Source organism: Mchenga conophoros, linkage group LG10 (assembly GCF_057382185.1).
Source record: "Mchenga conophoros isolate Kocher_MC1m ecotype Shallow Benthic linkage group LG10, M_conophoros_male_GT1.1, whole genome shotgun sequence".
Lineage (NCBI taxonomy): Eukaryota > Metazoa > Chordata > Actinopteri > Cichliformes > Cichlidae > Mchenga > Mchenga conophoros.
This window is the reverse complement of record NC_140535.1, coordinates 11114814-11131871: the sequence shown is the minus strand read 5'-3', so window position 1 is coordinate 11131871 and position 17058 is coordinate 11114814. Positions and strand designations below refer to the sequence as shown.

The 17058-nt window shown below is 39.2% G+C and overlaps 1 protein-coding gene across 2 annotated transcripts in view; it reads right to left on the bottom strand.

The window, feature by feature from the left end:
* Positions 1-17058, bottom strand: part of nlgn2b (neuroligin 2b) — a 68946-nt gene that overhangs the window by 40268 nt on the left and 11620 nt on the right. For both annotated transcript variants that reach the window (XM_085288530.1, XM_085288531.1), the window contains exon 2: positions 4280-5027. In XM_085288530.1, coding sequence (XP_085144656.1) covers positions 4280-4796 — 517 coding nt within the window. In that variant the 5' untranslated portion in view covers positions 4797-5027. The remainder of the gene's footprint in view (positions 1-4279; positions 5028-17058) is intronic.

The window sequence follows — 17058 nt, the reverse complement described above, 5'->3', positions numbered from 1 at the left end:
AGCGGTAATAAAAATGAAGAATCTCAGGCTTTTGGCTGGGGAGTGTCTTGGGGAAATAGGAAATGCGATGAAACAGTGCTCTTGCCTGACAGCCTGACCAAATGCTAAGAGTTAGGGTGGAACACTAGAGAAGGTGGTAGAGAGCAAAAGAGAGATAAAGTGAGAGTACAAATCTCACTGTTCAATCGGGGAAAACATTTGTGCTATTTACATGGTACTACAAAGTTGAAGAAGTAGCAGGCTACATAGTGGCCTGTTGGGGAAGGGCACTGAGCTCATTTGCATTCAGAACAGTAACCCCTTCTACCGCCATCTGCATAAAGATGGAGGAGTGAGGAGAGCAGAGAGGAGAAGGGGTAGGGGATGGTTTTAGGGAGGAGAGAGAGCAGGACGGGTGAACGGATGCAGAAAGAAATAAAGCTTCTTCATGTCCAACCAATCACATGACGAACATGGTCAGAAAGAGTATTTCTGGGTATGAAATAAAAATCCCAGTCAGAAGGTGCATGACTAGAGGATACTACATAACACTGAACTCTAAAAGCTCTTTATGAATTTGTGCTGACAATTCATTTTGGCCCACCTACATCCGTTGTGCGTGGGAATGCAACTCCTCGTTGCCAAACACAGCACAATACAGCCCCAGCAGCCAACCTTTATACATGCTTGACCATCACTTTAGAAAACAAACCTACTCCTGTAGATAACAAGCTCAGTCTGGCTGAAACATCACTAAGAGTCTACAGGAACAGATGATCAGTGAGGCCAATGTGCTTCCACCAGTAAATCTTAAAACTTAGCTTTAAAATGCCTCTGGGCTCTTATTTGGGCATTTGTTTAGAGAAAAAACACAATCAAATTTAACTTTAATTTCTGTGGTTACCAGGATATAATACTGGATGCATATAATCACTAGTCACATCTGATAATTCTGACATTTCTTTGTTAATTTTGACCACAAATAACCTTTTGTTAGGCTTTTTTTAAACAATGGAATGGAATTATTTTAGTCTTTTCTGAAAAGACTTTCGGTCCTTTGAGCACGATGTCCCTCTGTTGTATTTACAAGTAGTATAAAAACGACAGCTGATGTCAATATAAACCAAATTATCATGGGAACAAAAAATCAGGGCCAAATAATAGCACAAAATTCTAAAGTGCAGTTCATCTTCATCCAAATCTAATGGCAATGAATCCTATTGTTCCAGAAATCCTATTCTAAACTATAAATGTAAATCCAGTGGAGGCCCCATGGGATCACTAATGAAATGGACATGCACTGTCTTGGAAACATGACAACAATTAATTTTACAGAGGTCGACCAATTATAAATGTCTAAAGGAAAACGTTTCATGACATCAGGATGGATGCTTTGTTTGTGGTTGATCTTTTTGTTTTAAAGTTTTTAAGTGAGTGATCCCAAAAAATTGATCTCAGATTATAATAATACTTTAAATGTCACAGTGAAACACTTAAAAAAAATCTGCTCCATCCGATAAAACCACCAGTTTAACATCATATAAGCAATTTGAGAGATTATGACAGCGGTAATATGTGAAAAATGTATCTGATTCCTGGGGCATATCACTCTCCTCCCGTCTCTATTTCTCTCTCTCACACACACAAGGCAAAACATATCCTTGGGGAAGGCATTGGCCTTGTGTAAGTGGTGACCCGTGACAATAAGTGACAGATTCTGACAAGCAGACAGGGTAAAATCTGTCTCACTCATTTGCACACCTTTCCCCATGGGAATAACACAGAAAAGTCTAAATAATCCTTTTTGTAAATATATGTATATAGCTTAGATATTCCACTAATTCTGTCCTTATGGCCAGAATATGCACACTTTCCGTCATGTTAAGAGGAATTTAAATCACTTGATAATCTCTGTCATCACTTTCTACTACGCTAACGCTCATTTTTTCCACTTGAAATTAACATTACCATCTTCTCTGGGAGGGCGGGGGGGCATGGGAGCACTCATTAATGATATATAAGTTTTCATTCCAGCTTCATTGTTGAAACAAGAATGTTTTACGCCACTCTAGACTAATCTTCGGGGCTAGGCTTCATATATTTGCAGCAGCTGTAATGCATAAACATGTGTTTTGCTTGAATACTCTCAGGTAAGTCTCAGGTGAACCCATTAATCATAGGCTTTTTAACATTTTATCATTAGCCTTGCTCACTATCATCAGCAGCATATGCTTTGCCTCCGAAGTCAGACTTTGATCCTGTGTTCTCTTACCTGCCCATCTGCTTTCACAAACGCTCTCCGCTGGCTCATTAATGCAAGAACTACACCCAGGTAGCCCATGTGGAGTAAACAAGGTTATGCTTGGCAATGTATTGTATTTGTTATATATTTTAATAACCTAATAAAAAAATCACCATATTGGCAGCGCAACTTTGAGGAGACAGTTCCTATTACTGCATGAGACAGTATGAATGCCAGTCTCAGAGCTCAATATTATACAGGCATATTTTTGACAATTATAAGTCAATCATATTGTCTTTATATGTAAACTCTTAACTGGAGCAACCTATAAAGTGATAGACAGCAAATGGGACATGAGCTAAAAGCTCAGTCATGCTAGAGTAAAAATATGGAACTAGCAAAAATCAGTGATTGTGTTGAATTTTTTCGCATTCAGCAATAAGATCCAAACAGTCACAGTGACCCAAATGTTCAGTATGAAACACCCTCAACCTCTGGGTGACCACTTTCGATGGCTTGCACAGGTTGCCTGGTGGAAGGCAAACTATTTCCAAACAGTTGTGGTTAGACTCAGACTGTCTGCAGTCGCTCTCAGGAAGGTTGTTAAAGGTTTCCAAATAACTGCCATCTAATAGATAAACGCAGACTGGTTGAGAACACGTTGCAATCATTCTGAGTTACTCTGCGCCGATGAGCGCAACTCATTTGTGTCTCTTTGCAACAGCGTACTCGGCTTGATCTGTGGGGTTGTAAACATATAAAATGCAAGGTCATTTTGCAGTTAAATTGTTATCCTGCAGTAATTATGTCACTATTCGTGTATTTCTGAATTTTTAATTCAAATTCATGAGGTTCTGGCATGTTACAAACTAAGAGCAGACTGACTCTGTCTTACTGATGTTTTATCACCATCTTAACACAGGTTGAGATGTGGCGGACCTGGTCCTTGTCTTTGAAATAACCATTTGAAAGCTAACAAGACTGCAAGTTCACTGCACATGGTTTCAACCACTGTGGAAATGGTTGCAACAGTGTCATTTGATGTGATGTGATGTCACATTATGTTATGTTGCAACCACACTGGGTGTGACTTTGATAAGTAGGAATTCATTATTGAAAAAGCACTGCTAACAGTATTGACAGTACTGTCATAGTCATAATTGCTGGTGAAGAGTTGGTAGAAGAAGAGAGTTACCTTCCTCTGAAAACACTTGAATGGTATAAAGTCATAGTGTGAAGGACAGCTGTGTGGCTACAGGGGATTCTTTGGTTTGATTCTCTTAGCAACATTGCTCTACACTTACAAGTTTGTCAAAAACTAAATGGAAAAAAAACAAACAAACGCTAAGTTTTCATAAAAGTTTTTAGACTGTAGAGTTTGTATGGTTTCCTTGTGCATAATGGGTTTCCTCCCACACTCCAAACACATGCATTTAGTTTAAGTGGTGAAGATATGAATCTGTCTGTTTGCGTTAGCCATGTGATGGACTGGTGAACACTCCAGGGTGATACCCTCCTCTCACCCCACGACAGCTGTGACCCTATGTTAAGAAAATGGCTGGAAACAAATGAGCACCAGTCAAGCTAAAGGATATTACAACACAGTGCTGTTAAAAATAGCATAATAAGCAGCTAAAATGTTTTTGCTTTCATTTTTAAAAGTCTAATGATATCCATCCATCCATGTTAAAATGAGTTGCACATGAGCAATAAAACTAAAACATATAACTTTGTTGCAGCATTAACATTTCTAAACAATTAGGCCCAATCAATAGTAATTTAAACAGACCTTCTTTGGAAATCTCCTGATTGTCTTTTGGCTTATCTTCCTCTGAATACGATCCAGATAAATTTATCAAACTGACACTATTTCATGGAGTACTTACACTCAGTATAAAATGTGAAAATGACAAGAAAAGTACAATCTGTTCTTTCTCTGTGATACAGTTGTGACACAAACTGGTGCAAATTATTAACGAGAATTCGCCGACAGAGACACTCAATGCAAGACTTTCCACTTGCATGTAATACAAGCTACGCCTCACATTACGGACTCACCATCTTCAGTGGGGACATAAATGTTGAGGTAAAGGCAGTCCTCACTCTGGTTCTGAACATAGGTGGCTGCAGCATCCAGGTTGTCTGTGAACCACACTGGTAACATGATCTCAGGAAGCACCCCGTGCACATTCTGAGGACACACAGGCGCAAAATGAGTGGCATTGCGAATCTCTTGCCAGGAACCTGGGGCTTCAGGAGGCTGGAAGCGCCTCTCGCCAATAGGTGCGGTGGCATATGGCACACCTAAATACTGTTCCACTGGGCCCAAGATTTCATTGTTGAGCTCTTTCCTGATACCACGGACCTTTCCGTAACTCGTGGATACTATGGGGTGTTTCAGGTCAACTCGTTGACACGAGGAAATCGTCAGGTGCAGCACTAGTCCCAAGAGCCACACCAGACAGTGATTAGCAACCTGCTGAGTAGAATAGTGATGCTTGCCGCCATAGCCCTGGTGGCTGGCAGCGCTGAATGGAAAAAACAACATGTCCAAAATAAAAGCTCTTGTACTCATATCAAAGGGACTTCAGCTGGGAGCAGAAAGGGATCACAAACTCAGTGGGATATGGGGGATGACAAAGGCAAAAAGAGGATTGGTGGAAGGGGGCAGGTTAACGGTGTTCCTAGAGCGCCATGGTGAGGTTGAGGGCCAGACAGCATTCTCCAGTAGACTCTGTGGTCTCATATGTCTTCCTCTTTGGAGCTCCTGAAGGGTCCAGAGCTGCAGCTGGGATACCAATTAAACCTGGAAGACACAGACAGGTCGCAGGTTTGAGTAAAGACATGTGAATAAAAGCTCTGTCAGGTCAGGCTGTTTTATAAAGCTGCAAGAGACACAGCAGGACAGAAGGATGCACTCTTGTGCTAACTATCTCACCGAACTTAAACCAGATATTATACAGTGCGTCATTTGTATTTAAGTCAGAGCTATTTAGCCAGTCTATGGTATCACAGTAATCAAGTATGTTTGCTATAATAACGACTGTATTTTCTACACATTAGCATGACTTAGCTCAACACACTGCTAGCAGCTAGCATGGCTATACAATTCATGTTCTGTATTAGAATAAGTGTTTATAAAATGTTATCATGCTAGCTCAACATTTAATAATTCTAGTCAGGATGAAAATCATTAAGCACCGAACGAAACTGTCATGTTAGTCACCTATTTAAACTTAATAAACATTTGGCTAACATCTATTTAAACCCTTTCCTTATATTTTAAGGCTGCATTTTTACCACTTTGCTAATAAGATTGGAGAATACTGTGTGTAGAGTGCACCTTATGTTGTGTCATCTGAATAGACTCTGAAAAGTCTCAGAATTATCTTGGCAGTTGCTACATGTTGTGCGATGGCTCCCTAATGGATTTAGGCTGTATTTAGAATTCTCTCAGGGTTTTCATCATGTTAAAAGGAAGTTTTCTCCTCACTGTTTCCAAGTGCTTGCTCAGTGGGAACTGCGAGGTTTTTGTCTGTCATATTCTAAAGTCTTTTGTTAACAGTATAAAGTGCAATGACATTCACCGTTGCGAATTTGTGTTACATAAATTAGCGGCACCTTTTCAAATTCTTCATTCTGTATTTGGTGGCGACTCGTTGACTCGTTCGGTGACCGTTAAGTTACGTGACTGTTAACATACGTTAGACAGGACATGTGAATCAAACGCAAATTGAGAAAGTAACATTATTTTTAGGATATTTACACAAGAGTTACACCCCTTTGCTGCTCTCACATGCTTTCAGAAATACTAGAAATATTTTAAACTTGAACTCTAAAATGCTATGAAACTCCGAACCTTGGGTTTTTGAAAACAGAAGTTTATAATGAGCATGTGAAGCCAGGGTTATTTCTGAGAATATTCAACCAACGTGGCTTCAAAAACATTTAAATTTCATACCAAAGGGAACATTTTCAATCACTATTGTGTAATGCTGCCACACTTTATGTTTTCATCTTCCCAATAATCACAGGACTTTGAAACCTAAAACTAATAATTGTATGATAAGCTAATAAATAACAAAAAAGTAAACACAGGCTAAAGCATGATTTTAAAGCATGAACAAACCCCACTGGCCCTCCACCCTTTTCAGCCATGTGTCAGAGTTAGCCTTTTTCTCACAAGTTCAGTTCCTTCTTGCTTCCACATCATTACAGATGAATGGGCAGTGCTTATCTCACTGTGGCTTTGGGAGACAGAGCCGTTTAGGTGTGATAAAGGCTTTATGTGGTGCTAACTGTTGGTTGAACGCCACCTCATCCCTCCGCCCACAACCTGACAGTATCCACACTCTACTGCCAGTCAGCAGGCACAGGGATTGATAGTTAAATATAGCACAGAGACAGGGTGCAATGTCATAGGATGTTTAAAGTTAGTAATGTACATAATGACAAAATAAGGAGAAGCTGTGTGGAAAAAATATCCACTTGATTAAAGCCTTATTACGGCATATCATGGAGGAGGTATGATTTGTAAGGACACCCTGAATCCTCATCAGAAAAGTTGGTGTGCAGACATAGTCAAGCTGAAAATCCAACTTAGAAAAAGATTAATGTGAATTATACACAGTACATGACTCTAAATTGTGCTGGAAAGACTCATTGTGATGGGGTAAGACTGCGTGGTTGGAGAAGCCACTAAAGTTGTGGAGTAACTGAGAAATGGATGAGACGTGTTCATTCCCCAAATTGCTCATCTCATTTTGGTATTAGCATTTTTGACTAAGCAAAGCACACTTAAAAGAACAGTGTATCATTTTATTTAGTCTTTTTTTTCTTATTTAGAGGATAAGGTTTGACACCGCACTTCTACCTGTCTCTTAGAGACGTGCCTGCCACTTCTAAAGCTAGCTGAACCCCCTTCATAATGGATAAAAAACTTTTTAAATATTCACAAACATCTGTCCTTTCTTTTTAGATGGAGAGATTACTATTGGCTAATAACTGCAGTGGTCATAACTGCTTTTCTTATTTTGCTAGGAGCTAGCTCAGTGGTTAGTTAGCAAGTTCTTACAAACAATTTCCATGCAAATTACAGGCGAAGGCAGAAATATGCCAGAGACTGAACAATGACAAAGAGATTTTAGGTGCAGAGCCCTTTTTGTGAATTATTTTACTTGCCAACCAGTTGTGGAATACTCATTTTTCCCTAGCAACCAGAAGTTGTCAGGAGGTTGCCAACTGGTCTCTAGTCCAGTGTGGCTGATGTCTTAGATGAGCAATGCTGGCAGTAAGTGAAGTAGTAAAGTCAATGCTGAAGCAGGGGTGAGGAACAGCCTTCTGAGGTTCAGTGAGTTCACCTCTTTCTAATTCTAAAACGCCACAATGTATATTTTAATATATGTAATCTTATTTCCAACTAACAGTAACTCGGTTGAGGCAAGCTGTCAGACTTCTGTGAAACTACAAATGGTTTAGAAGCTTTTTTGCACATATGTAGTTCTAGTCACTAAGACCTCAAAACAGACTTTGATGTACAAACCCAGTCGAGTTTTCCATTTAATTTGCTTTAAAACTGCAGGGAGATGCAAAAAGATGGCTTCAAACAAACAAATCAAGCTTCAGAAAACACAGAAACAAAAAGGAAATCCTGACAACTGGTCTCAAACTACTGTACAAATGATCAGTAATATTTGAAGTTAGTGAGACCAAGAGAATAAAACAAAATGCAGACAGAAACTGAAGTACTACACATACACTGGCTCACACAAATAAATATGTATGCACACTGTAAAGAACGCCTTTGTAAAGGTTGCAACTTTAAATAGGGTCTGATTACACAACAGATGCTGTCACTGCTCATTGCTTACATTTTCTATATTTGTCTACACATCTTGATTTTTGAACAGCCATCTGTGTTTGCATTCTGTCGGTAAATGTAACTTAACATATAGCACAAGCCCAAGGTCAGAGCACCTCTTAGTATGCCCAGCAAGGATGCACACAGAGGTATGTCCTTTCTGGGAAGGATTGCATAGGTGGGTCAAATGTTAGCAGCCCGCCAGATTGTTCTTTATATACTATCTTGCCTCTCTGCACGTGCTAGCAATAATATGCACACATATGCACACAGATGTGTAAAATCCAATGAGGCATCAGATGTTGCATGCAAGAAGAGACTACTGTAAGTACATGTCTCACATGTGGCTTGGAAATGGTAGTACCCTAACATCTAACATCTGTTCGTGTCAACCATCCGTGAGCTGGAACGGCATCGACCGCGCATCTCCACGCATAAAATGAGATAAACTGACACACAAATCACCAGGCTGATGTAAGCTGTTTTCTCTTCTGTTTTATATAATAGGTAGTCCTGTCAGCTGAAGCTATTTGAGAAGGTAATGCCTCCCTGCCAGTGGGACTCTTTTATGGGTATGTTTTAACGAAATGGTCCGAGTGGTTTGTGAAAACTTTCGCTGAATGGTGGTGTTTGAGGAAAATGCTTGCCTTGGGATTTTTTATTGCTTTGTTTCCACTTTGACTGTTAAAACTACATACACTACTTCAGCTGTCAAGCTGCTCTGCTCTGCTAGTCAACATCTGTGGATGACAAGCAGCTTAGCAAGCCAGAAACAGAGTGCTGAGTTTTTGACTAAACTTTCTATTCTCTTATCTACTGTCTCTGTGCTTAGAAAATGAACCTCTGGTGGCTGTGTGTTGTCTTCACTTGCATCCAGCAATATGTAGATACAGCAATCTGTTGTCTTTTTTTTTTAAATGCACCATTATTTGATGAGAAAGAGAAGTCCTTTTTCGCAGAAGTGAGGCTTTTGTTTATTCCCTTCAACAGCATCTATGCGAGTTAGCAGCATGCTACATATACCAGCTCTTTTCTTAGAGATTTTGGGAAACTGCTTTGGGAATTTAAGTGGTAATCTAGGCTTGAATAATCTACATTTGTAGTATTTAATTACTTGCTTGGTTCTACCAATATTAGATAGCTTACACAAAGCTGTTTTATTAATGCATGCATATTATTAAAATTTGGGACATAATGGTTGTATTGATGGATAGCAACTTGAAATGCTCCAAATATGCCACTACAGCATGTAATAATGTAAAGATAAGCTCTGGCAGACTTGGCTCTGTGCTTGGCTTTAAAGGGTTAAAGGAAGTAGAACTCGACTAAACCCAAGCTACAATGCTAAAGCCTGTGCACTTAAAGATCTTGCACATGTAACCCAAGAAAACCTTCACCGCGCTGGGAAAAAGATATACACAAAACTGTTTAAGTAATTACAAAGTATTTCTTATATAAGATATATCTTTATATCTTGGGAACTAGGTTTAAGTGGGAACGCATTGGCATGATGTAAGGTAAGAAAGCAGGTGACTCATGCATGCTGTCTGCCTCCCCATGGTTCTTGTTCTTTTCTGATAAAACCAGATGATTCGATTGCTTAATGTTGTCTTTAACCTTAAATTGACCGGGGAAGAATAAGTTGTCTTGTTGATGAATTGAGAGGCTAGAAGATTAGACTTGTCAGACTGCATATGTAGGTTCAGCCAAAGAGCCTTATCCCCTTTTCACATGCGGTCCTGAAGCTACCCCAAATCCACTCCAGTTCCTCTGTGTACAGCTTGCCAGGGTGCACAGGGTAATTCAGGGTAAATAGACTATGAGGGAAAAAAGAGTTGCAACTTCCTGGAAGTTGCAGCTCTCGCTCTTCCAGGACGTTCCAGCTCTCTCTTTTCTAATGGTGGCTTTTTAAAAGTCACCAGTAGAAAGATTCATTTGATTTGATAATTCATTACTGAAGATGTTAGTCCATTTTTTAAAGGTCATTACAGGTGAGTTTTATGCTGTTCTTGTCATCTACAATTACGTGTGATTCATCTGCTTAGAGACCCAACTATCAATCGATTTTCTTAACTGCTTATCCAATTTAAAGCCCTCTTGGTGCTGCAGTCTATCCCAGCTGAACTGAGCGGCAGGACAGGTTGACATTACATCACAGGGTTACCCCAGAGAGGCAGTCAACCACACACTCACATGCAAACTCTACACAGAAGGGTCATGCCCAGGCTGTTTTTGTTTTTTAAAAAACAGTTGGTGGTGAAATGCTTTAATTTAATGTATTAATCCTAAAATCTTCTTTTTCTCTTCATCTTCTTAAACGTATTAATATTTACAATGGTAATAGACAATATCCAGAATAATATTTTTAGATGTGCCAAATACCAAAATAGTATTGGTACACTTTCAATTTACCAGTTAACCTAGATTCCAACTCCGGTTAGTGACAGAAAGAAAGAATGAGCCACAGATCTCTTCAGGTTTGTTCTACAGAACCATCTATGAAGTTGGTCTTAGCAGCTGTTGTAAGATGAATCATGTTTCCACCCCTGCCTATCACAACTAACTTGAAATCATTATAAAGACTGCAAAAAAAGGAAAAACAAGCCTCACTCGGAGAAGCTTTGCAAGCTAGGAAGTTCTCGATGTAGCTAGCAGGCTCAATATTTAATGCCATCTCAGCAATGAAAATAAAAGACACTTGTAGCCACAGGCATTCACTTTCAAAAAGAATTTGGGCAACCAATAGTTGCAACACTTTTGGCAAGTATTTCCTGTAGGATGACCGTTGCTCTGAAGCAGGTGTGGATAGCTAGCTTGCTAGCAAGAAAACAACAAAGGTTGCTTTACTTTGCTGACTCTAAACTTCAGCAAACACATGTCCCTCTTCTAGATGGAGTGGTAAATGGACTGGTTCTTATATAGTACTTTGCTACTCTGTCTGAGCACTCAAAGCGCTTTATACAACTAACTCATTCACCCAATCACTTCTTATAAACTCTTAAGTGCTCTATCTAACGTTCATACTCCGATAGATGCATCAGAGAGCAACATGGGGTTAGTATCTTGCCTAAGGATATTTGGCATGCAGACTGGAATAGCCTGGGATCGAACCACCACCCTTCTAGTTAGTGGCTGACCTGCTCTACCACCTGAACTACAGCCTTATCAGCCAATATGAAGATTTGAGCAAAGACAATTCAGCTGTATTTTTCAACTTCTATTTATATAGCATTGGTTCACAGAAAAAAGCCATCTCAATGCTCTTAATGATGCAAGGTAAAAACCCCAACGGTGGCATCCCATGAGCAAGCACCTGGCGATGATTAAGGAGCAGATCACACCAACTTTGCAACCGTGCCAATCCTGAGTATTCTCATGCTGCCAAGGGGATCAACCCTTCATTTTTAATAATCAGATGGCATTTCCTCAAGCAGAACCCTAAGAGAAAATGACATTGTAGCAACTTCTGAAAAAAGCACTTTGTTTTTGCGTTCATTACAGCAGGCACAAAATTTTTATAGTCAGTTGCTATAATGCCTTAGCATCACTGTCATTGACTGAAACATATGAACATAAGTGGGAAATAAATGTCATGTAAATTAATTTCCCCTTAAGCTTTTGTGCACATGTTTTCATAGAAAGTCTGCCATGATTTCAAACTAAATCACTCTGTAACAAATCTGGTCTAGAGAGCAAGATCCAAACAAAGGTTAATCTGTCAGAGAAATATTTTAGGTTGTAAGTTTTTGTCACGGTGTTAATTTTTATAGCGACCACATAATTGCGGAGAACTGCTGCATTGTTAGTGCTGATGGAGGCTTTGAACTTCATCCTAAAATTTATTCCATTTACCATAAGCTCTCCAGACTCCAACAGCAGCTCAATCAGATACCATGGCCGCTCCATCTGCCACTACACTCCCATCATCATCTCACTGCAGCCAGAAAAATCAGAGGGATATCCTCAAGGAAATATCACTTTACACTTATTGTAATCAAACCAAGCTGCAAGCATCCATTTCAAAAGGCAATAAGGCTTTCTGGACAAATCCTGACAGGCAAAGAACGGCCAAGCTCAATATAGCCCTTTAGATCACAAATTAAACACCTCTATTTTTCTTCATGGACTAATCCTGATAAATAATAGGAAAACACAGGTTAAGATGAAAGAAAATGTTGACAAATGATCAAGGAGAAGTCAATTAAAGGGGCCTTAATGATGCGGGTTATTAAAGCTGCGGTGAGGATCATCAAGCAGCAGGCAGTCGGAGCAGATAGGAGATGGTAGACAACAGGCCCTCTGTCACCGCTGGACCAAAAAATCAATATGTTGCTGTTGGTAACAACAGTTTCTCTATCCGCTTAACACATGTGGATCACATGGAAATCCATTTATCTTACAGATCTACAAACACAACAAAATAAACAATCAAACAGAGAATGATATCTTGACATCAACTGGCAGCGTAACTTTAGAAATGTGTTATAGTAGAACGCTGTTGCCTCTAGGGGCTGTTACTTTTTATTTATCCGCTTTTTTTTTAAGTGTGTTTGGGGGAGAATGTGCCAAATTGAGGCCAAGTAGTGAGCACAATCTGGTGACACACTAATTAGCGATGATCTAGGTGAAATGCTAGCTGTGTTAGCATGTGTATAAGTGTCTGTGGGCGATACACACAGTTTGAAGAAGCAGTCTGACAGCTGCTTTGCCTCAGGCTTAAAGCTTATTCAAGAACAGAATGGCGAACTAAGTTAAATAGAGAAGGCCGCTTAACCATGTTAAAAATGACTGTCCGATCTTGCTGACACATGGTGCCTGGAGATGAGAAAGACGATCGTTTTCAAGCTCAGAAAAAAAAATACAGTCGCAAGTTTGAAAACAGTGCAAAAGAAAATGTGTCTAGAGGGATCAAATTTACAAGATGTTCAGAATGAAATTGAATTAACTATCCTGCATTCCTCTGGGCATGCATGTTCAATGCTACCCCCCCCCCCCCAAAAAAAAAGAACAAAACAAAACAAAACAAATCTACAATCAGCTTTCGTCTTGATTCTACTGGAGCAAAGTAAGAAAACAACTTCAGAGTAGCAAAACAAGAAGCTCAAACTTTATCAAACTCTGAATGGGCCTGCAATTACTTTGACCAAATTAAAATGTGATCATTGAATGTTCATGTAATGTGTCAGCCTCTAGTTTATAGACCGACAAGCTACAACCCATTTTATTATTTCCCAAAGCATCTGACTCCCAATAAAAATGCTGCAAATGGTTGTCTCATGCTCTTGATGTGGGTGTGTTAAGAACATTTTACTGGCAACGTGCACATCTGACTAATTCATCACCCTCTGTGACATCCACATCCAACTGACAGGCAAATCCCTTTCCTTTTATTTGGTGAATGTCTGGATGGAATGCGTAGCAAGTTGGTAAAACAAACTGCCATCAAAGCCCATACAAATCACTAATAATATAACAATTATAAAAATAACATTACATGAGAATAATATTCCAAACTCACTGTTTAATATTTTGAATACGTATTTATATTGTATCCAAATACATATTACATATTGTATCAATTGCACTTGATTCAATTTAATTCAATTTCCTTTGTATAGCACCAAATGACAACAACTGTCACCTTAAGGTGCTTTATATTGTAAGATAAAGACAATCTTATCTTACAATATAAAGCACAATGTTGAAGAGGAAAAACCCAGCAATCGGACAACCACTTTGAGCAAGCACTTGGTCACAGTGGAAAGGAAAAACTCCCTTTTAACAGGAAGAAACCTTCAGAAGAACCACACCGAGGAAGGAGCAGGCTTCTGAGCATGACCAGTTGGGGGGGAGGCAGTGTGGGCAGGACAAGAGACAAACTATAAAAAATAAATGTTAAATTTAAATTATTGGTAATGATTAAATGTAGTAGTTCTACATAAACACACAGGAAAAGAAAACAGATGAGTGAAGAAAAATCCTCAGTGCATCATGTAAAGCCAGGAAGGATTCAGTGTTACCTGATTGAGCCCTAACTATAAGCTTTGCTAAAAAGAAACTAAATCTCAATCTGCTGTGCGATATGGCCAAAATCTCATATCCCGATATAAGAATTCTATCGTCCCGATAACGATATAAATCACAAAAATGTAACATTTTCTGTAAATTCTGTGAATCTCGGGCAGCTCGACTTGCGGGAAGTGTTTCCAGCTGCGCGTCATGTAGCTGGAGTTGAGTGTTTTAACAGATGCATGAAACTATGTCACTTTTTAGACATAAGTTGTAACAGCCGCTGTTTTCTTTGTGAGTATTTATTACTCGGCGTGCTGCGGGGAAAAGCCTGTTCTAACGTTTGAGTCTAAGGTTTCTAACCCTAACCCCTAACCCATAGGTGTCAAACTCTGGCCTGCGGGCCAAGTTTGGCCTAATTACATTTGGCCTGCGAAGCCATATCAAATTACTATTAGAGCTGGCCTGCTGGTATTATACAGCTAATATATATATTGTTTAGTATTAAGCTTTGCTTGTTCCATATTCAGTTTTTCAGCTAAACTTGTTTGAGTCCATAAGAAAAGATTCATTCTTATATCTGGAGGAAGATTTTTTTTTTCAATAAATATTAATGTTAGCCCGCGACTTTGTTCCATTTTGAATTTTGGCCCACTGCGTATTTGAGTTTGACACCCCTGCCCTAACCCTTTAGCACCTGGCGGCTCTTTTTTACTTCTCATCTGTAAATAATCTGCTCTTTCACGTGATTCAGTTTATTTTGAAAAGTCTCAACAGGATCTTGAGCTTTATTGTGAAAGGTTGATGTGGAACATAAACAAGCGGACACGCGATGGTGTTACCGTCGTTGTTGCTCACCACAACGCATAAAAACAGGCGCTTGCCCGTCCGTAGTGTGGTTATATTAAATATAAGAGAAAGATAGAACTTTAAGAAATTAATATAGCCACTACAGCGACCATCAAAACAATGAAAAAATATTGCCGTAAACAGTTTATTTTGTGACACCACGAAACAAACGATAGCGTAAAATGAAACGATAGACGTTTTTACATCGTCATCCGATATATATCGTTATATCGAACAGCCCTACACTATCTTGTGAAACATTTCTTTTGTTCCTATGTTTTTGTGTTTAATCTGTTTTCATATTCATATATTCAACATCCTTTGTCTAATATATTCATTATCCCTCCTGGACATGTCCAAACCATCTCAGGCTGCATTCAACCTGATACATCACAGCATGCCACTAACATCTCACTCTTGACCTTTCCACCTGTCGCCCTCTGATTCACAGACATGTAAGATTACATGGGAGTGTGGAGGTATGCACTGACATACCTCCAGACTTCCAGGTTCTCTTCTATCTGCTCCTTACTTGGTGTTAGCATTTCAAACCCGATACAGATAACTAGGACACTTCAGTCCTCCATAGTGTTTTCAATCGCACAGGCAAAAAATTACAAAAATGAAGAGGATTTAAAAGAAACAGAAGATTAAACAACACCATCAATAGCAACGCTATTTTGAAGTTGTCTGCAACAAACAATAATACAAAACAAAAAAAGGTTACAGGTGGGTACAGTTGGCTGATAACGTTGGCTGCCTGCATTGATATTATTGTTTTTTATAAAGCCACTGCCTCAGTGGTAACTTAAAAGAGGGATAATGTGGCTATCGAGTAAATTGCTAACAGTTAAACAGCTAACGCTTACATGTGTACTCCGCAGTTATGATAAATGTTTAGTACTTGTTCAGTGTTACTGAAATCAAAGTTTTACTGGCCTCTTGTTATGAAGGTCGATTACTTGGCAGCTAGTGAGGGGAGGGGCTATGTGTCTTGTTGTTGGCATCAATGGTCCAATATAAATTTTTTGTTTCAATTATTATTTCAATTAGTATCTGAGTGTCTATTTTTGGACAGCCCTACCGTCAAATAACACTTTTGTTTCGTACAATTTTACACAATTTCTGCTTGAAAAAAGGCAAAGCAGGGCAAAGTAAGAGAAACATAAGACCTCACTTAGCTTGTTCAGTCTATGATATATCACTAGTCATTAGTAAGAAAGGCCAGGTGATCCCATTTTCAAAGCTTTAGAAATACTCCTCAAATCTTGTCCCAACAATCAGCAGCTGTGCACCTCTAAGCGGTTCCCTCTCATACTTGAGATGGGAATGTGAAAACAAAATAGCACTGCATTTTTAGGAAGCTCTTCCCACTGAAGATTTATTAAGAAATAGAAGTTAACTGAAATAGGAAGTTGAGTTGGCTGCTCATTGGATTGCTAGAAAGGCAAATCAAAACCCCTATTTGGCTCAAAGAAGACCTTTAGGGAGGTTTAGCTGGCTCTGGAGTGGTGGTGCACTGTTCTACTGTGCAGCAACACCTGCACAAGCATGACCTTTATGGAACATTCATCAGTAGAAAACCATTCCTGCAGGAGAAGGAAGGGTGCAAAATGTCATGAAAAGAACAGCTCACCAAATGTTCCACACGGGAATGGATCGATCATGCTTTGGGCTTGTGTTGCAGCCAGTGAAACCAAGAACATTTCACTAGTAGACGGAAGCACAGGCTCAGTTAAATACCAAGCAAGTCAGTGTCTGTCAAAAGGCTGAATACACAACAACTCAAAATCCTAACTCAAAATCCACAACGGACTACCTAAAAAATACCAAATAAGTTGAAGGTTTTCCATGCGTATGACAACTGTGATTATAAATATGCACAAAGTCTCGGGAATATTAGCGTAAGTAGGTATAAAAGGGTGAACTGCAAGTCTCGCTACTGACAAGCGTAGTGCTTGCCAAAAGGATGGTACTAAATACTAACTTTGCAGGCTTCCCAGTTGTTTTTTAAAATAAAAAAATATATATATATCAATTACAAAACTAATCTGAATTAAAATATTAAAGGTCTTATAGTTATTAGCTGTTTTTATCTTAAAAACATTGTTCACTGGAT